At 44.5% G+C, this 21,535-nt stretch overlaps 1 protein-coding gene across 1 annotated transcript in view; it reads right to left on the reverse strand.

The window, feature by feature from the left end:
• Positions 1-10,830: 10,830 nt before the first annotated feature.
• Positions 10,831-21,535, reverse strand: part of IKBIP (IKBKB interacting protein) — a 40,635-nt gene continuing 29,930 nt past the window's right edge. Inside the window, exon 3 of the mRNA XM_068278322.1 lies at positions 10,831-12,831. Within this exon, the coding sequence (XP_068134423.1) occupies positions 12,088-12,831 (744 nt within the window). The 3' untranslated portion in view covers positions 10,831-12,087. The remainder of the gene's footprint in view (positions 12,832-21,535) is intronic.

A 21,535-nucleotide genomic window follows, 5' to 3' on the forward strand; every position in this document is an offset into this window, starting at 1 on the left:
TTTCTTACCAAAGCATCATTGTATGCTGTATTTTTATCTACGCTCCACCCATCAAAGAAAAAAAGCCCGGGCTTTTTTTCCCTGATGCTGTGCAGAGCATGATGGGATTTGCTATGTTGTTATTCACGTCGCTTAGCAACTGGGAGGGGTGATCAGGACACAGGACAGTTGGAACTGTGTATCATACTCCCTGTCACCTCATTACAACCAAAAAGATGTATGCCATCATGAAATCAAACATTTGCCTGTTCTTTTAAAACAGGGTGCGTAAGAGATTATATTACCTATCTATTTTAAATAACATAAGTAATGTAACGTAATGAAAGTATGTTTGTTTAGGCTGAAGTTCCTCTTTAATCTGTTCTAACCAGCAGGGAGAACAGTTCTGCATGATAAGAACCTTCTTAAATCCTAGGTAATAGTGGCAGTTTAGCATGAATTTCTAGAGCTGCACTACAGTTAAGAAAAGTGCAACTCCATCCCTAAACTGCTGCAGATTATGGTGGCCAGCCCACTAATGATTGATCCAATCTTTTTCATCCAATCTTACCATTTCTATGTAATATAAGGTAACTGCCTGAAGTATCCATTCAGTATATTCACTCAATTTACCCTTATACTGCATATATTTGGTAAGATTGGATGAAAAAGATTGGATCATTAATGTCCACCATAAGAAGTGCTTGATAGCAGTTCTACAGATGTAGAACTGCAGGCTAGACATGATTGCAGAGTGCAGGCTAGACATGATTTGTGAGGTGCTCCTCCATCCTGCTGAATTCCACCTCAGAGCCTGCTGCTATCAATACAGCAGGTGTGTTGGTTACCTCAGCAACAGCAATTCCCCTCACACATTGCACTGTCTGAGAGACCTTCCTAGCTCCTCCTATTTTACAGCAGTTTTATAAGGAATCCGCACTATCTAGTGATTTCTTAGGATGTCTGAGACAGTTCTGCATGTATTTCTAAAAAACTACTAATATTTTGTCTCAGACACTCTTGATAAATCTGGCCCACAGTTCCAACTGTCCTGTGTGCTGATCACCCCTCCCAGTTGTTAGGCAACGTGAATAACAACATAGAAAATCCCATCATGCTTTGCACAGCATCAGGGAAAAAAAAGCCTGGGCAGTTTTCTTTGATGGGTGGACCTTAGCTAAAAATGCAGCTAAAAATGATGCTTTGGTAAGAAAAACAAAGTTTTGATGCTGTGAAACTGTTAAAGAAACACCAAGCCTTTTCAGTTCTGCTGAGTAGATTTTTAGTCCGGAGGTTCACTTTAAGGGTCCTGCACATGTGCGGTACTCGAAAGACTGAACTGCGCAATGATGCGCGGGGTGCCTGGGCAGGCCGCGCATACGTGACTTCAGCCGAAGTCGCAAGGTTTACGGAGTCACCAGCGGGACCACGGAGGACACAGAGGGATCTTGCAGGCTACAGGGGGCTGGAGGAAGCCCCAGGTAAGGCTAGGTCCACACTCGTCTTTTTTTTAATGTAATTAAAGCAAATGTTTCCAGTCCGTGGAAATGTATGCCCAGCCTGTGGGAGCCGCCATGCTGGAGGGGAAAGCAGCCAGGACAGGGGGGTCCCCCGTCCCTGCTCCCCCTCCAGCTACTTTGCGCAAAAGTTGTTCAAATGTATGTAGGCAGTGAGTGGGCAGCTTACCTTCTTTGCATTACACCGCTCGCTGCTTGACTTCCTGCAACATAGCAGTGCTTTTCAGCGCAGGAGACTTGGGTGTAGCCGGCACCACCATAGACTGTAATAGGAATTACATCTATAGCGGCGCTCAGTGAGTAACGTCGGCACCGTCAGAAGACTGAGCTGAAGTTGCTTTTAAAACACAATAATTTGGCCTCTAGCAATAGCTGGAAGCCGAATTATATCATTCTCCACCATCCATGGCAGCCTGGAGGGCACAGGACGGATGCAAGGGGATGGAGGAAACCCCAGGTAAGTAGATTTTTTTATTTTTAGGTTGCTCGGACCTTCCCTTTAACGACGGTGGTCGAGCGCGTGTGTAGGTGGTTTTAAAAGACTGTAATATTCTGTATTTCTCCACAATGAACCCTGCCAGAGCCAGGCTGGCCTCGGTAATTGTGTTTTCATACATTACGGTTGCGGCGGCAGCGAATCCTGCGTATTGATCTCTCCCCTGAGAAGCGTCACGTCCTCATCAATTCAGGCCAGACTCAGGAAGTGGAAGGCGAGAAATCACAGCGGGGGACTATTCTATCGATCGCACATCATCTTATATCACAGACAGCTCATCACCAGAACGCCAACGCAACAAAGTTCCCAATCTCAGAGTTTCCATTCATCCTCTGGGCTGACTAATCAGCCCTTTCCGCACTGCTAGAAGCTCGAAGTCCGATCCTATACTATAAAACCTGTATCCCCTCCTGTCCCGGTGTCTGTGCTTTTGCGCTACTGCGCATGTGTAGCATGGACGGCTGTCAGGACAGGAGGATGGGGATAGTGGCGTGGGCGTGTGTAGGCACAATGCGCACACACCAAGCGGGGGGATGCGGCCGGCGGCGGACATGAGGGGGGGGGGTTGTGATGGTGGCCTATAGCCCGTTTTTAAACGGGCTTAGGTCTGCTAGTTCTCCTATAAAAAGGATTACAGTGAAATCTCGCTTATGGTAGATATAGACGGTACAATAAAAATGTTCGATTTTCCTGTTTTTCAACCAAAACAATCAAATCGAATGAAAGTTGAAATTTTTTTTTTATCAAGAAAAACGAACCGGTTTTTTGTAATAAAAATCTGATCAGAAATGTTGGAAAAATCTTTATGATCGCTCTAATGGAATAATCGAACTTAGGGCCTGTTCAGACTATGCGCGTTCCTAGACGTTTTCAGGGAACGTGTCTGGGTACCAAAAACGCATAGGAACGGCTCCTAATGCTTTTGAATGGGCTAGTTCACATGTATGCGTATGAGACGCATACGTTTCTCATCCGCATTGCTGCACGCAGTTCTGTGCGATACGCATAGAAACGGACGCAATGAAAGTCTATGGACGCGTATCAAAAACGCGTACTATTGCGTTTTTAGCGTCCGTTTTCCTCTGCGGTTCCCATAATTTTTTTTTTCCCCTGGGTCACGTGTGTGTGCAAAACGCAATAGAATACGCATTAGAACGCAAGAAAAACGCATGCGTTTTTCACCTTGCGTTTCTTTGATTTTAAACGCATTCTTCATACGCAGATAGTCTGAACAGGCCCTTAGGGATGGGACCCAGTACGGTGATTTTGGCAGCGTTTTGGGATCACTGACAATCGTTGACGATTCCAAAAACACACGTTGCCAATGTATTTAAATGATGGGGAACCCACTGGTGCGATTGTCATAAGGGTTCATCGCAATCGCAGGGCATGCAGCATTTTGGGCGTGTTTGTGCTCAATGCTATGTATAGTAGTGCTGCAAAATCATTTTGAAAGGCCATTTGGCAGCAATTTGGAGGCCAGCGAGTTGAACTTTAAATAAAGTTAATTATACTTACCAGGTGTCCCAATACTAGGCTTCTGCATGTAGTCCCTCCCACTAGCAGAAAAGGTCGCAGGTGCTTCTCTGGTTGGTCCTAGAGAAGCACCTCTGACCTGTTCCATTAGGGGGCGGGGCTACAGACGGTAGCCAGACATTGGGACACCTGATAAGCATAGTAAAGTTTAAAAAGAAAACAAAATGCTAATCGGAAGCCCTGTACAGTTTACTGTATAGCGCTTCAAAATCGCTGCGAAATGTGAGCGTAATCGTCCTAGGAATTGCTGAACACAGCACTGCCGCGATTTTAAATTGCTGCAGCGATTTCTTGTGGGTTCCAGTCCTTAAAGTGAACCTTAACTGGATGTTTCCTTTTAAACAACACAAGTTGCCTGGTAGCCCTGCTGATCTCTTTGGCTGCAGTAGTATCTGAATCACACACCTGAAACAAGCATGCATCTGATCCAGTCTGACTTCAGTCAGAGCACCTGATCTCCATGCTTTTTGAGGGGCTGTGGCTAAAAGTATTAGAGACTCAGGATCAGCAGGAGAGTCAGGCAACTGGTATTATTTTAAAAGGAAAAATCCATATCCTTCTCAGTTTAGGTTCCCTTTAAAGTGAACCTCAAGACTAAAAATCTACTCAGCAGCACTGAAAAGGCTCTGTGTTTCTTTAACAGTTCCGCAGCATCAGAACTTTGTTTTTTTTGCCTAAGCCTCATTTTTAGCTGCACAGAAGCTAAGCTCCACCCCATCAAAGAAATCTGCCCAGGCATTTTCTCATGATGCTGTGCAAAGCATGATGTGATTTCTGTTGTTCTGTTTTTTAAATTTTGAATTTGAGATTTGAAGCTTAGCGCACGCAGCTGGGAGGGGTGATCAGGACACAAGACAATTGGAACTGTGTCTCATGCTCCCAGTCCCTGTCACCTCCTTTCAACCAAAAAGATGGCTGCCCTCCTGAAATCACAAACACTTGCCTGTTCTTTTAACCTTCCTGGCGGTAAGCCCGAGCTGAGCTCGGGCCATGCCGCCGGAAGGCACCGCTCAGGCCCCGCTGGGCCAATTTGCATAATTTTTTTTTTGCTGCACGCAGCTAGCACTTTGCTAGCTGCGTGCAGTGCCCGATCGCCGCCGCTACCCGCCGATCCGCCGCTATCCGTCGCGCCGCAGCCGCCCCCCCCCCCCCCCCAGACCCCGTGCGCTGCCTGGCCAATCAGTGCTAGGCAGCTCTATGGGGTGGATCGGAATCCATGGCGACGGGGAAGCCCTCCAGGAGATCCCGTTCTTTGAACGGAATCTCCTGATCGCCGATCGCCGGAGGCGATCGGAGGGGCTGGGGGGATGCCGCTGAGCAGCGGCTATCATGTAGCGAGACTTTGTCTCGCTACATGAAAAAACAAAAAAAAAAATTTTAAAAAAAAGATTTGCTGCCCCCTGGCGATTTTTTAGCAAACCGCCAGGAGGGTTAAATCAGTGTGGGTAAGAGATATTACCTATCTATTTTAAATAACATAGCTAATGTAACTTAAAGACAGTATGTATGTTTAGGCTGGAGTTCTTTTTTAATGCAAATTGCATGCCACTTGAAATTCAGTCAATCCAAAATGTAAGGAAATACATTTGATAGGCTAAATTCTAAACTGCATACAATTTGCATTACATTTTCATGGAAGCCAGAATTATTAGCACCTCCTTATTACACTCCAAGTTGTCTCTTTTCCAAGTTAAAGTTCCCATAAGCAAAAAACGTGCCCCTATAGAGTACTTATCTCAGGAGGGGGAAGTTTCTGGATCCTGATGAGGCTTACCACATCCTCCACAGGTCCAGCACTGGGACCCCTGAAAGAGAGCTTGTCGGCAGCTTACGCAAGCGCACCGTCCCACTCGGCTTTCTTCAGGAAAAGCCGGATCGGGTCCACGCCACTGTGCAGGCGCAAGCTGGCTGCGCCTGTGCAGCAGAACAGACCCAATCAGGCTCAGCTATTTCCGCCAGAACCTGAGTGGGACGATGCTGGGAGGCCACTCAGAGGTGTCGCCAAGGGGGGGAGCTCCAATCCACATGCCACATATATTTCCTGTTTCTGGGCGTCCTGTATCATGGTAACCACGCCCCCAGTGGTGACATCACAGGGGACGCTGTTACCATGATATGGTACGTCCAGAAACAGGAAGTATATGCGGGGGTGTGGATTGGAGAGGTGAGTTAATGATGTAATCGCTCCAGCTGCGTGAGCTCCCCCCACCCGCTATCTGGGTACAGTGCGGCTCTCTGGCTATCTAAAGGGGTGGGGGGAAAATCATGCTTTAACTAATGGGAGGGAACTCTGGCTACTTGAAGGGAGGGGGCTCTAGTCACCTAAATGGGGGGGGGGGGGCTTTCTGGCTACTTAAAGCGGTATTGTCACCAAAAAAAAACACATTTCAACAGCAACTGGTCTGAGTGTATTCAGTGATAAAGATGCTAATCCTGTATTCAAACCTTGCAAAACTTTTTCTGCTGTTATGGTTTGTAGTTATCACATACTTTAGGAGCACTGGCCCTAGTGCCAAAGAGTTGAATGCTGGGAGTTCTTTTTACCTATAACAGGCATGGGCAAACTCGGCCCTCCAGCTGTTACGCCACTACAAGTCCCACAATGCATTTGCCTTTATGAGTCATGACTGTGGCTGTCAGACTCCTGCAATGCATTGTGGGTCTTGTAGTTCCGCAACAGCTGGAGGGCCAAGTTTGCCCATGCCTGACCTATAATATATTCCTCCTCTTCCATTTATTTCCCTGCCTAGCTTTCTTATCTGAAACACCCTCTCATTACTTGTGTTTACAAACAAGGCTGAGGTGACTCAGCGATTGGAGGATAAGACTGTGAAGTTGTTAGTATACACCTCAGTGGGAGTGTCTGAGGACTCTGGGAGGAGGGCAGCTAATGAATACACAATGAGCAAGAGAAGGGAGGGGAGGAAACAAGAGTCAGGGAGGATCTGATGTCAGCATTAGCTTGGCAAGATGGCCACTGCCTAGAATAGGATTTTCTGCTTTTCCTTTAGAAAATTCACAGGAATCGTTACGTGGTTAGCACAATACATCTGTTATGTAAGTAGAAGTAGTATTTATCTACTAATATATGTGTTTTTTATTTCTAGGTTAGCATGGGTGGCGCTTGTTCTTTAAAGAGGAACTCCAGTGAAAATAAGGTTATAAAGTGCTTAATTTTTACAATAATTATGTATGCATACACAATCAATCCAGTGTATAACAATATCGCAATCCCTCCCACTCCGGTCACCTCATACATGTCCCAGCCAGGTCTCTCGTAAGTTGAATAGCATGCGTCCTCCAAGCTCCGCCCTACGCGTTTCGTCACGTGACTTGTGACTTGTTATACGCTTACTAACAAGCCTTATTCATATACGCAGTTTTTATTTGGGCCATTGGGGGCCTTATTAAAGTAGTTTTACGCTATGGAAGCTCTTTGGTATGTTTAATAGGCATGGAATATGGCATGGATTGTGATATGCAAAACTGAAAGAATATATCCGGTGAGCAGGGGCAAGACAGGAGGTGTTCGCTATCTCCCGTAACTCAGGGTGGCAGACCTTTTCCTCACGCAGTGTGTGATGTGCACTAGGGTGTACTGTGGAGGCATTACTCACTATGAGAACGCTCCTCTTGCTGTGTTCTTATTTTTAAGGTTTCACAATCTGGATTGATTGTGTATGGATTACTGGCATGACTATTGTGGTTGAAAATTACTTGGGACATTGTCTTATGTGTATAGTCAGCAGCCTGAAACAGGAAAACCCAGGAAAATAGACTGAGCGCAACATCACGGTGAAATAATTATGTATAAATGATTTAGTCAGTTTTTGCTCATTGTAAAATCTTTCCTGTTCCTGATTTACATTCTGACATTTATCACAAGGTGACATTTTTACTGCTGGCAGGTGATGTCATTGGAAGGAGATGCTGCTTGCTTTTTTGGCAGTTGGAAACAGCTGCTATTTCCCTCAATGCAACAAGGCTCCCACAGTATGTCAGGACCTCAGTGCTGTGAGGCGCTGACATCACACTGTGGGAGGGGTTTCATCACAAAATCAGCCATACAGACCCCCCCCCCCTGATTATCTATTGCGAGAAAAGGAAAAGATTTCTCATGGGAAAGGGGGTATCAGCTACTGATTGGGATGAAGTTCAATTCTTGGTTACGGTTTCTCTTTAAACAGGGGCTCCCTGGCTACCTACATGACCACACCCACTTTCTGATATATGACCAGGTCGATTTTTTTGTGGGCACAATAACTGTCTGCTTAAACCCCTAGTTATGTCTCTGTGGCCACTCTAGAATGGGCTGATGTATGAGACTTCCCCTCCCGAGTTAAGTATCCATTTCTTTCCTTTTTTTTTTTTAAAGTCACAGGTTAACTTTAAATAAGTCCAGTTTACTTGTATCTTGGCAAACCTTGCATCCATTTGGTTAATTTTGTTTCCCTTTTTTTTTTTTTTTTGTATTGTTCTTCAATTTCAATGTCCTTTCTATAGTGTAGTGTAGTGTGGTGCCCAAAACTGCATCACATACTCCAGCCTGTGTGGCCTCACAAGTGATTTATACAGAGGGAGTAATATACTAGCACCTTCTTTTAATATTCCATTGTAAGCATCTTCAAAACTTTAAAGGGCCTCCGAGCAGTGCAGAAACTATGGAAAGATGCATATCATTTTAAAGCTCTCTTTCTCCTCTTTCCAATGATATATAAACCGCCGCCCTACGCCTTTTAGTTTTCTCTATTTTTGCGAAAACTAAAATAACGCGAATAATAGCGAAAACTAAAAGGCATAGGGTGGTGGTTTATATATCATTGGAAAGAGGAGAAAGAGAGCTTTAAAATGATATCCATCTTCCCATAGTTTCTGCACTTCTCGGAGTCCCTTTAAAGAGGAACTCCAGTGAAAAATAAACGTAATGAACAAAAGTGCTTAATTTTTGCAATAATTATGTATGAATGATTAAAGGGATACTGTAGGGGGGTCGGGGGAAAATGAGCTGAACTTACCCGGGGCTTCTAATGGTCCCCCGCAGACATCCTGTGTTGGCGCAGCCACTCACCGATGCTCCGGCCCCGCCTCCAGTTCACTTCTGGAATTTCTGACTTTAAAGTCAGAAAACCACTGCGCCTGCGTTGCCGTGTCCTCGCTCCCGCTGATGTCACCAGGAGTGTACTGCGCAGACACAGACCATACTGGGCCTGCGCTGTGCGCTCTTGATGACATCAGCGGGATCGAGGACACGGGCGTGCAGGCGCAGTGGTTTTCAGACATTAAAGTCTGAAATTCCAGAAGTGAACCGGAGGCGGGGCCGGAGCATCGGTGAGTGGCTGCGCCAACACAGGATGTCTGCGGGGGACCATTAGAAGCCCCGGGTAAGTTCAACTCATTTTCCCCTGACCCCCACTACAGTATCCCTTTAAGGCCCCATACACACTTGAGCGTTTTGCCGGCGATTTCGGCAAAACACTCAAGCGCTAGCGCTTTTTAAAGCACTAGTGCAATCATTCCGTATGGGCCCGTTCTCACTTGGGCGATTCGCGTTAATCGCCGGCGATTAATGCAAATCGCCAAACGCAAACTTGTAGCCTGCACCATTTTCAGACGATTTTCCTGCGATCACATTTAGTGCAATAGAAGCGCTAAACGCAAAGGTGAAAAAAAAATCGCCACGTGTGAATGGCGATTTTTTTTGTGTTAAACGCCAAAAATCGCCTGAGCTGTGTTTTGCAAGTGTGAATGGGGCCTTAGTCAGTGTTAGCCCATTGTAAAATCTTTCCTCTCCCTGATTTACATTCTGTCATTTATCACATAGTGACATTTTTACCTCTGGCAGGTGATGTCACTGGAGGGAGATGCTGCTTGCTGTTTTGGCAGTTGGAAACAGCTGTTTCCCATAATGCAACAAGGCTCTCACAGTGTGATGTCAGAACCATGGTCCTGACATCACACTGTGGGAGGGGTTTCACCACAATATCAGCCATACAGCGCCCCCTGATGATCCGTTTGTGAAAAAGAAAAGATTTCTCATGGGAAAGGGGGTATCAGCTACTGATTGGGATGAAGTTCAATTCTTGGTCACCGTTTCTCTTTAAATGCTTTAGGGCTCATTCACACTACAAGAGCTTTTCTGAGCGCTTTGTGATTTTAAAAGCTCCTGCTAATATTATCCTATGTGTGTGTGCACACTGGAGCGATGTGATTTTGTAAAAGTCCCCCATAGCATTGCATTAGCAAGAGCTTTTAAAATCTCTGTTTAAAAAGCTCTTGTAATATGAATCGGCCCTGAGTGGCTACTGCTTGGCATAAAATACATTTCCTCCAGTCTGATGTTTTTAGCCGTATCCCATTTAGTTTGCATACAGTATTGCTATGCCACTGGCTCAGCCATCCTGCATGACCTTACTTTATTTTCTGGTATGTGGAGAAAAAACAAAACAAAACTTGACACTGTACATATTTTAGCAATAAAGCCGGGTACACACTTTCAATTATGATTGCTTGGACAACCACGGACCAATTTTACCACCATGTAGTATGCGAGTTTACCTACACAATATGCTCATAGGATTCAATATCTTTTGGAAACAGAAACACAAAAGAGAGGAGGAGCGCTCTCTGGTGCATTAACTTTTTTAATTATGCCTCTTTCGCAAGATAAAAATATAAAACTCACAATGTAAAATAACAATATAGCTTATAACGTACTAGGCGCAGGGCAGCTGCCGACATCACCTAGTGTTCCTGGCCCCGCTAGCGCTACTGGATCTCCGGATTCCCACGACTACTGGCCATAGAGTGGAGGCGATTCAGCAGGAGATACCATCCCTTGGGCACGGTGATATACACCTTGTGTGTTATAAGCTATATTGTTATTTTACATTGTGAGTTTTATATTTTTATCTTGCGAAAGAGGCATAATTAAAAAGGTTAATGCACCAGAGAGCGCTCCTCCTCTCTTTTGTGTTTCTGTTTCCAATCAGCTTTAATACTTTGGTCCCAGAGTATTTTTGGAGCAGCAAGTGGTGGACACCCTGTGTCGTTGTGTCATTCCACTTAATTGAGCGCAGCGGAAAGGTGTTTGTGTGTTCAATATCTTTTGACCTTCCTACTGTATGAAGGTGGTAAAATTGGTCAGTTGTTGGCCAATCATAATTGAAAATGTGTACCAGGCTTAAAGAGAATCTGTATTGATAAAATCGCACAAAAGTAAACATACCTGTGCGTTAGGGGACATCTCCTATTACCCTCTGTCACAATTTCGCCGCTCCCCGCCGCATTAAAAGTAGTCAAAAACAGTTTTAAAAAGTTTGTTTATGAACAAACACAATGGCCACCAAAACAGGAAGTAGGTTGATGTACTGTATGTCCACACATAGAAAATACATCCATACACAATCAGGCTGTATACAGCATTCCTTCTGAATCTCAAGATATCATTTGTGTGTTTACCTTCTTCCCCCTGCAGCTCTCATCCACTGAAGAGTGACAGGCTGATTGTTTCTTCCTGCAGACAGCTCTGCGGTGTCTGTAATTCCTCAGCATGTGACAGCTCAGCTCCTTTCACAGCCTAACAGAGGAGGATTTATCCAGCTTGTAAAGCTCTCTTCTCTCACTGAGAGAGCAGAGAGGCTGCCTAATGTAAATAACACACACGGGAGTGTGCATAGAGGGGGCCTGGAGAGGGGCGGGCATAACACAATGATCTTAAAAATGATCTTTCTATCTCGTGGTTTTGCTTTACAATGCAAGCCTGGTACACACCTTCAATTTTGATTGGCCAAATATTGGCCAATTTCACCGCCTCCAGCTTTGATGTGTACCGTAATCGTACAAATCAAAGATGCTAATCATTTTTTTTTAACGGTGCCAGTTATAAGCAGCTTGGAACTACTGGTAGATTAAAAATCACCAACTACTACTCCTTTTGATTGGGCCAATTCCAACCTGCATAAATTTGCATAAAATGAGCACAAAATTTGCACAACTCAACATCATTAGCAACTCATCGACCATCACTAGCATCCTACAGAGCCAGGAAGGTTTTTTCTTTTTCAATTTTGGGCTGGCAATGTTAGAGAATTAAACAGAAGATTTCGGATTTTGGATCTATGCTAATCATTGACTCTTAGAAATAATAATAAAAAATCTGTTTATTTTGCTACTGTACAAAATGACATAACATGACCATTGCATGGCACAAAAGCTACAGCTCACATTGGGGCTCCTCCTTAGTCTGGTTCTGGATATGTGTTTAGTTTACAGGGACAACAAAGGGACAATTTGCATATTTAGCAGTGATACATTGTGGGACACCTTATATGCTCACTCCAACCTGAATAATTCACAAATAGCTTCTGGTTTCAGATGGCAAAATTCTGTTTTTCCTATAGTCCTGAGTTATGAAAAACTCTTATATATCTAAATGTTAACTCTTTCAGGCAGAGGAAGAAAAAAAATGAACACAGCCTAGTCATTTGTGTGTTAGGCACTGTAAATACACATGTCTATCTCATTATGTCACATGTCACCTCGGGTATCCTTTCTTAAGACCTACACATTACTTATTTGATTTTCTAAAGATAAAATCTCAGATTTAATGACCGTTAGGTTGTGCATTTTTTCACTTAGCACGCTAATGTCTTTCTCCCTGTTCAGTAGATCCGCCGCTAGTCGCCCAATTCTTAGCGAGAGGTCACTCAACAACTCATCTAAACGTGTGAAGTCCTTCCTCAGGGTGTGGACCTTGGGCTTCAGCTCATTGGCAAAATTCACGGCCTGCAAGACCTTCAGCCGGTCGCTTTCGAGACCCGAGAGCTTATCGGAATTCTTAGTAAAGTTGGCTCTGAGTTCTTGCAGTCTCTGCTTAAGGTGGTCTATCCGGTTGGAGTTTGTGGACACCGAACTCTTGAGGGCAGCAATTCGGTCAATGCTGTGAGCTACGGCATCTCCGATAGTTTGCGCCATGTTTTTCTCCACTTTCTCCAACTTCTCCTCCAACTCCTTGACAGAGTTGGCCAGCAGCACAACGTCCTCCTCCATGCCAGAGACTCTTCTGACGTCCGTCTTCACGGTGGCGATCTTGGTAGAGACGTCTTTTGCGGTGGCTGCCGTGCTCTGTTCTATTTGGGAGATTGCTTCTCCGAGGCTGGTTAGGTTGCCCTCCAGCTGGTTTCTTTTTCCGGCAATACCATCAGTCCATTGCTCCATGTTGGCTATATCCTTCTGCAGCTGTTCAATGCGCTGGTGGACACCAAACTCCTTCAGCTTGGCCACAATATGGGAGGCTTCCTTCAACTAGAAAAACAAAACATGGATTCAACATCAGCGATTGCACCTGAAAAGCACCTGTCTAAATAGAGCATCGAAATACTGTAGCTTGCCAACATCATCATGCTGAAATGTTACATTTATGTGAAATGACAAGACTTCTGCAGCTTGTACTGACACCAAAGCTTCTGAGCCCACACCAGATTCTCAGCTGAGGTGGTCCTTAGGCCACCTTGGCCAGGTTAAACGCAGCATGTGTACGAAGCTTAAAAAGTACCTGTTTTTTTTTATTTAAATGTAAAGCTCTATTTCAGAGCTACAAGGATCAGCAAATGTCAGCGGCAGTCTCTTCCCGTAAATCATTGGATGTCTGAAAAGCAGTACTCCTCCACAGTCAAGCTGGCCATGGCCCTCTTTACGCTATACGGGAGGGGGAGGGGGAAGCACTCTTTGGCTACCTATACTGGGGAGGGCACTTTCTTGCTACTTACACTGGTGGGGGATGCCCGGTCTGGCTACCTATATTGGGGGGCACTTTCTAGCCACCCACATGGGGGGGGGGGGCACTGTTTAGCTACTCATAAAGGGGAGGGTGGGGAATACTGGAGGAGTCCCGACACCCAAGGGCCACAAAGCTTCACTTTTGCTGATGGGGGGGGGGGGGGGGTGTTTGGGAGTTGGCATTTCAGACCTCTAATGATTAGCGGGCAAATGGGGTGACTTACAGCAACTGATATCTGCTGATCCTTGTAGCTCTGATATAGTTTTAAATTGAACATTTTACAAACTCTAAAAAAAGTCCACGGCATGACTTAGTTTTGCAAAGATGCAACCAAACAAATCACAAGACTTCTCAGACAGTATCCTTTATATCAACTGTAAAGCACGGAGGTGGAGAGGCGATAACTTGGGGTTGTAAAAGTGCAGAACTGTCCCAGCGTGTATGGAGGGCTTGGGCTGCGGCAGAAGGGGTTACCTCACCTACGTCGCCCCTTCTGCCCTGCCGCCGTCCGTGTACCCCTCCCCCCAAACAATTACTTCACATTCTTGCTAAAGAGGACTTGAACTCAGAACTTCATCTCTGCTCTAAAAGATAAGCAATAGCTTAATAACCTTTAAAGGAAAACATTTCTCTGTTACAGCTGATGCAAATCCTGCAATAAATCTGCAATGTGTCTACTTCCTGCTTTCATGGAAGCAGACATATTGTTAACATCCTGTGTTTAAAAATTAGCAGCTCTGTCATGGCAGAGATTTAGGCCTCATTCACACCTAAAATTGAAAACGCAAGAGTTTTGCGTTTCTGTGCACTTTTTTCCCCCCACCCGGCGCTCCACTGCGCGCTGCGTTTTGGTAAAATCGCTTTTCCAGAACGGTTTTGTAATTCAGTCCCTGACATAGGTCAAGAAGTGAACTCTTTGACCTGGAAAAGAATAAATGCAATGTATTTATTCTTAAAAACCCTCACGCAATCGCTGCACGGCGCAATTTTGTGAGCGTTTTTCCTAAACCTTCCATTATAGCAAAAACGCCCCAAAAAATGGTACAGGCGCCGCTTTGCAGAAACAACGCGCTGATCTGAACCTTCTCACAGAGATTCATTGTACAAGCATTTTATGGGCGATTTTGAAAATCACCTGCGCTTGAAAAAAAGGGCAAAACGCCCTTAGTGTGAAGAAGCCCTTCCTGAGCTGACACAGCTGAGAGATCATATTACAGTGGTGATTAGACAGGGATGCAGGGGAATTAGACAGGCTAAACTCTCTAAATACATACTGGGTGCATTTCTCTGTGTTTTCCTTCCGTTCTGTGCAAGAGTTCAGGTCCCCTTTAAGAATGCAAAAAAATTACATTTTGCAAGTATCTGAATAGTGGGGTGTACTCAGTTTTTCACACACATCTTACCTATTTTGGCATTTTTATATAGTAGATAACAACACCGAGGGAGACTCTGTTGTGTGATCTTTATTTTTAGAATCTGCTAAAGATGAGATGAGATGATTTTCTGCTACATAAAATCGTAGAATACTTTCTCCTCCAGACTGTAATACGTTGACCCCTCTTTGACTAGGTGAGTTTACATCTTAAGTGAAGCAGGGAATTTCCTAGGTGGCTGGATTATTCGATATTTGCCCGCACTGGTGAACTGCGTGGTGTAAGGATCATTTCAGCTATACTTTGGTGATTATTCACACAGCAAGACTAATGCCAATCTGCTGTCTCCTGCATCTGACCTGCTTACTCTAGAAGTGATATTCCTGCATACTAATACACACAGCTGATAAAATCTGCCCAACTATACAGCACACAATGATATGGACTGCATTGCTGGATCAACATTTAGGGCTGGTGCACACCAAAACCCGCTAGCAGATCCGCAAAATGCTAGCAGATTTTTAAACGCTTTTTTAAATTTTTCTATGGCGTTTTGCTAGCGTTTTGCGGATTGCTGCTGCGGATTTCAGTATAGTAGATTTTATATATTGTTACAGTAAAGCTGTTACTGAACAGCTTCTGTAACAAAACCGCCTGGCAAACCGCTCTGAAGTGCCGTTTTTCAGAGCGGTTTGCGTTTTTCCTATACTTAACATTGAGGCAGAAACGCATCCGCAATCCAAAAAATGCCTCACCCAGGCATTTTTCGTTTCTGCAAAACGCCTGCCGCTCTGGTGTGCACCACCCCATTGAGATACATTGACCAAGCAGATCCGCAGCCGCAAGCGGATCTGAAAACGCCCAAAAAGCCGCTCGGTGTGCACCAGCCCTTAAAGGGAACCTAAACTGAGAAGGATATGGATTTTTCCTTTTAAAATAATACCAGTTGCCTGACTCTCCTGCTGATCCTGTGTCTCTAATACTTTTAATCACAGCCCCTCAACAAGCATGCAGATCAGGCACTCTGACTGAAGTCAGACTGGATTAGCTGCATGCTTGTTTCAGGTGTGTGATTCAGATACTACTGCAGCCAAAGAGATCAGCAGGACTGCCAGGCAACTGGTATTGTTTAAAAGGAAACACCCATATCCCTCTCAGTTAAAGGGACTCCGAGCACCTCTCATGGGTATGCCTTTAAGCCAGACGACTTCCAACAAAGTCGTGGTATGACCCTCTAGAGGAGCCTCTTGTAATGGCCATGCGTGTCACTTCCTCTTCCTGCTTCATTCAGTGATGCACTTCTCTAACAGAGAAGACAGGGGTGACCCGGAAGTTATAACATAGCAAAGATGGCAGCTACGATTTTTAAATTGAAAACGAACAAAAACTATTTGGTGTAGAATGGCATCAAATGAAAGAGGAGAGCACAAGCTACAGAACGGTATGCATCTTTAAGAACTTTGCAGTACTGGTCAGAGTCTTAAAGGCATACCCATGAGAGGTGCTCAGAGTCCCATTAAGGTTCCCTTTAAACATACAGGCCAATAACATGAGATCCCTTAAAAGTGGACCTGAGTTTGTAAGCGATTTAATGAGCGTTTTAGGGAGCGCTTTTAAAAAGTGTAAACAATTTGCCAGCGGTTGTGTAGCGATTAGCATTTTAAAGTCTGAGTGGTCCTTTCAATTAATTTTAATTTTGTTACAGTGTGCAGTACCTTCAAAACGCTAGCAAAATCGCTCTGTGTAGGTTTTGATGAGCGATTACGCCAGCGATGATATACTTTACATTGAAGCACTAACGCTAACAAAATGCTGCATGTCCTGCGTTTGTGAATCTTCTAATCGCAATCGCTCCAGTGGAAGTTGTCCCATCCATTTACATTAGCTGAGCATTTTTACAAAACGCTAGCATTGTCAAACGCTCCCTAAACGCTCAAAAAAAAAAAAAAAAAAAACGCCCTTGTGGGTACCAGCCCTAAAAGTTGCACGTGTGTATGAGACTTATGGCCCATACTCACGGGCGGCAAAAGTGGCCTGTCGCCAGCACACGTGAGCGTGTGGGCGAAAGGCCGGCGACAGCTCCTCGCCAGGTCCCTCCGCGTACACACGCGGAAGAGGGACCAGCGGCGCGACGGAAGCTGTCGCCGACCTTCCTCCTCCCTCCGCCGGAAGCTCTTCATACTCAATGGAGGTTGCTGTCGCTAGTCCGCGTACTCACGCGGACTAGCGACAGCTGCGGCGGAGTTGCGGCGGCGACTATCGCCAGGCGATTGAACTTTTCAATCGCCTGGCGACATCAGCGACGGGCGACAGTTCGGGGTGCGCGCCCGTTGCGGGCGACAGTTCGGGGTGCGCGCGGCCCATACTCACGGGCGACCTGTCGCCGCAACTCGCGCGCCCCGCATGTTGCAGCGACAATTGTCCCTCGTGAGTATGGGCCATTAAGGTGCGTACACGTCTGATATTTCTGAACAACTTGTCGTTTGAACGACTTGTAGTTCAAACAACAAGTCGTTCAGATGTCCTGTACACACTGACCAACAAGTCGTTTGATATGCTAATTTACATGTCGTTTAACGAACTTGGTAATGGACAATGGACTAGATTAAATGACTGATCAAACGACCTGTTGTTTGAATGTCTTTTAGTATCAAACTAATAGACTTTCAAACAAGTCGTTTGTACACATGTACGGACCTAAAGGTGGCCATACACTTATAGATTTGCAGCAGATTCGACCATCAGATAGATTTCTGTCAGATGCCTGTCAAGTCGAATCTGACAGGAATCTATCTGATGTGTGCCACACACTAGGAACAGATTTCCATTTTAAGCCCAATCTACACGATACGATTCTTTGTACGATCCGATTAAATCAGTCATGTCTGATTGGTATTCGATTCAATTCGATTTGCCATTGCAAAACAAGGGCAAATCGAATTGAATCCTGATCGGACATGTCTGATTTAATCGGATTGTAAATAGAATCGTAATCGAATCGTACAAAGAATCGTATCGTGTAGATTGGGCTTTAGAGTTAAATCTATTGTAAATCGATCTAAATGCATTAGATCCAATTCAACTCTATGGGCCATTGATCTGCTGCCAACAGCAGATCGACCTAGATCTTCCATCCTGTCAGATAGATCAAATCCATCGAAATCGATCGAAATTGGCCACAAATCCATCGATTGATAAATTTGAAAGAATCGATTTCTGATTGATCTATCGATGGCTGAAATCGACCAGTGCATGGGCCCCTTTACTGCTGTTTGACCGACAGTTAGTTCCCGGATCCGCCAAGCAGATCAGCCAAAACTGCTGCTATCAGTCTAAAGGTGGCCACGAACGGTCCAATTTCTAGCAAAAAAAAATCGTTCGAACGATCAGAAATTCTGATCGGACGAAAAATCGTTTACTACACCATCAACTAACCAATCATTGCTTCCCATCTTTCACGACCAACAAGAAAATCCAAATTTTGGTTCGACGAAAATTCAATCGGACGATTGTTTTTATAATTGTTCATCATCGATTGTGCCCATCAACTGAGATTATTTACAACCAATCCGATCAGAATTTCTGATCACTCGAACGATTTTTCGCTAGAAATTGGACCATTAGTGTCCAGCTTTACAATCGTTTGTACACACGCCAAGCTGTCGTTCAAACAACCGGTTTGAACGACAAGTCGTTCAGAGATATTAGACGTGTGTACGTACCTTTATGCCTGGTACACATTTTCATTTTGAATGGCCAACGACAGACCAATTTTACCACCTCCATGTAGCAGGTTTGAATACCATGAGCAGATTGTGCAGGTAAACCCTCATACTACATGGTGGTGGTAAAATTGGTGATTGGCGGTGTATACCATACTTTAGGCTTCTTGCACACTGCAAGCGATTCCGATTCAGATTCCGCTTTTTAATCAGTTTTTACCTCCGATTCAGATTTCGATTTGCAGTGTGCAAGGAGCAAACTGCAAATCGGAATCTGAATCGGAAGTAAAAACAGATTAAAAAGCGGAATCTGAATCTGAATCGCTTGCAGTGTGCAAGAGGCCTTAGTGTGTGTTTTTTTTTGTTTTGTTTTTATTATAATCTATGAAAAGGATTCCCGTTTTGGTTGTGACTGTGAGCAATGCTAGCTTTCTGTAGCACAGCAGCTTAGTTGTAACGTTTATTGGCTATGTACCGGTTACTACGCATTGTTGATTGTGCACCTAATCACACCTCAATCCAACAAGACTGAGTACTTGCACTTGCCCATATTGAAATAATCAAATATTTGCTTTATATTCTGGCGCTTTGAGTCCGCAAGGAGAAAAGCGCAATATAAATGTTATTTGTCTTGTCTTGTCTTGTCTTTATGAATTCATCTGCAAAATGAAGTAATCCCCAGACTGTACCTTTCTTATACTAGGTACACACCATGCAATTTTCTGGCAGATTTACCTGTCAGATCGATTATTTCCAACATGTCCAATCTGCATTTCAAGCGATTTATCGATTTTCTGATCGTTTTTTTAATCGTTTTTTCGATTGATTTTCATAGAACTGAACGAAAATCAACTGAATAACGATTAAAAAAAAACGATTGGAAAATTGAAAAATCTATTGAAATTCAGATCGAACATGTTGGAAATAAATAGATCTGGCAGGTAAATCTGCCAGAAAATTGTATGGTGTGTACCTGGCAGAACATATGTTTACTAAACAAACAAAATGTACTAAAGAGGAATTGTAGTAAAAATAAATAATGAATACAATTGCATGTGTACAAGTGCCCCTCAATCTTGTTTAAAACCACTTTACCACCACCAGATAGAGTATCTACATCCCTGTATTTACACAAATCTAAACAAATAAACACTTGGTTCTGTTTCTATTTTTAGAACACATTAACTCTATCTCCATCTTGTGGCCAAAAAGTAAAACCACATCCAAATACCCTATTATACACCTTCCTATAGAAAAATGAAATACATTTTCATTATTTTTAAAAACCCTTGGAGGTCAAGTTATCCGATATAGTTAAACGTAGAAGAAAAGCAGATCGGGCACTGGTAGCAATGATCCAGAATTACTTTAATCCAGCACGGTACAGATTACATACAAGGAGTGATAGGGGTCGGCCTAACGGCCGTTTCGCAGGTCTCCCTGCTTCTTCAGAGGCCAAAAGGTGCCATCTAGTCTGCCGTCTGAGTGCCTGCCTTACACTTTTTTTCTCCGACTTGAATTTTTGTTTAAAGAGAACCAGAGACGAAGCACCCTCATGTATTTTATTACATTTATCAGTGGGAACATGACAGTAAACACCTACCCTGCTTTTAGTTTTATTCTTCTCAGTCTAATCTATCTGTTATCAACTGTGATAAGAATCCACCGACTATTCAGTCGAGGTTTGACCTGGAATCATTATAGCTGAGTCACTCTTCTGTGAAGTCTTTTCAAGCCCAAGCCTCCCCCCTCCTGGCTCAAATTTCATGCTTTACATACTGAGAGCTGTGATGATATGGGAGGGGCTGATGCTGCAGGAAAAATCTCTGTCTAACACAGACAAGTGTGGCTGTGTGATCTGTGTGCTCTGTCTGTGCAGCCAGTCATCATTATTATCTACTGTATGCAGTTTCATTACTATGAGAGACACTTCCTACAGGCAGCCACAAAGCATACCAGAATATGAAGTTGAAAGCACACAGATGAAAGCCTACAGCAGCCCTTCTTGTCTATAGTCTCATATAGCCTATACAGCACATCCAGAACACCTCATAACCTGGAACAGAAGGAATATGAGCCGGCGGCCATATTGGATATTTCCTGGAGGAATAATGGATAAAAAGCACTCAAAATGGCACACCAGAGTGGCGAAATTATCAGGGTAGAGCATTTATTCTTTACAAGCTATCAACTGATATGTTTATTTTGTGTGAATCGTTCATCTCTGGTTCCCTTTAAATATCCAGAGCACCAGATCTGTAAACAGCACCCATGAATGAGTGCATTGTCCCCCTCCTTACACACGCACAATTACTACAGGGATTGTGAGTCGATCCTAGGGCGACATTTCGGGGTGGAGTTCTGTACGACTAGCAACACCTTCAGTTCCTATTCAGGGGGAAGGAGGACTTATGGCGCAGCACATGACAGAGTGGGCAGGGTGAGTAGAAGAACAATAGGGACAGCTTGAGCTTGGTCGAGATGAACTGTCAGTCTGGATCCCTGGGTGACACATTGTAGGTTTCCAGACACACCCAAGATTCTTGGCATAGGCTGCTCTGACTGGCCCACCTAAGCCAAGAACCGAAACAGGGAAAAAAGGGCGTCGCCGTAAGGGTGTGGGTGGGATCTTTTGCAATCCTGACCACCCTGGATTGCAGACTAGAGAAATACAGGAAGTCCAGGAATGGGGGTGGGATGGGCAGGGAATCAACTCGACAGTAAGAAGGGCGCGAGACATGCCAAACGTTTTCAGCTGGCGCAGGAAGAGCAGGCGTTGTTGGGCTTTCTTCTGCGTTTTAGTGGCGTTTGTTTCGCACCTTAGGTTGCTGGAGATGGTAGTACCCAGGGGTCAGGCGCTGTCCTGTAGGCTTTGGGGCTCCATATCAGTACAATGGTTGGGGCCCCCTGTAAAATTAACACTGGGGCCCCAACCAATTCTCCACAGCAAATGAGCTCCTGTGTGGAATTCAGATGTTCTTATACCAAACGTGGGTTAAAGAGAACCCGAGGCGGTTCCTTGGTGGGCAGATGGGACACAGGGCCATGTCCTCTGCCTCATGACATGCCTCTACTTTCTGCCCCCCTCACCCCCCCCCCCCCACACACACACACAACCACGCTATAGCCCCTCG

This window comes from Hyperolius riggenbachi, chromosome 3, assembly GCF_040937935.1.
Source record: "Hyperolius riggenbachi isolate aHypRig1 chromosome 3, aHypRig1.pri, whole genome shotgun sequence".
NCBI lineage: Eukaryota > Metazoa > Chordata > Amphibia > Anura > Hyperoliidae > Hyperolius > Hyperolius riggenbachi.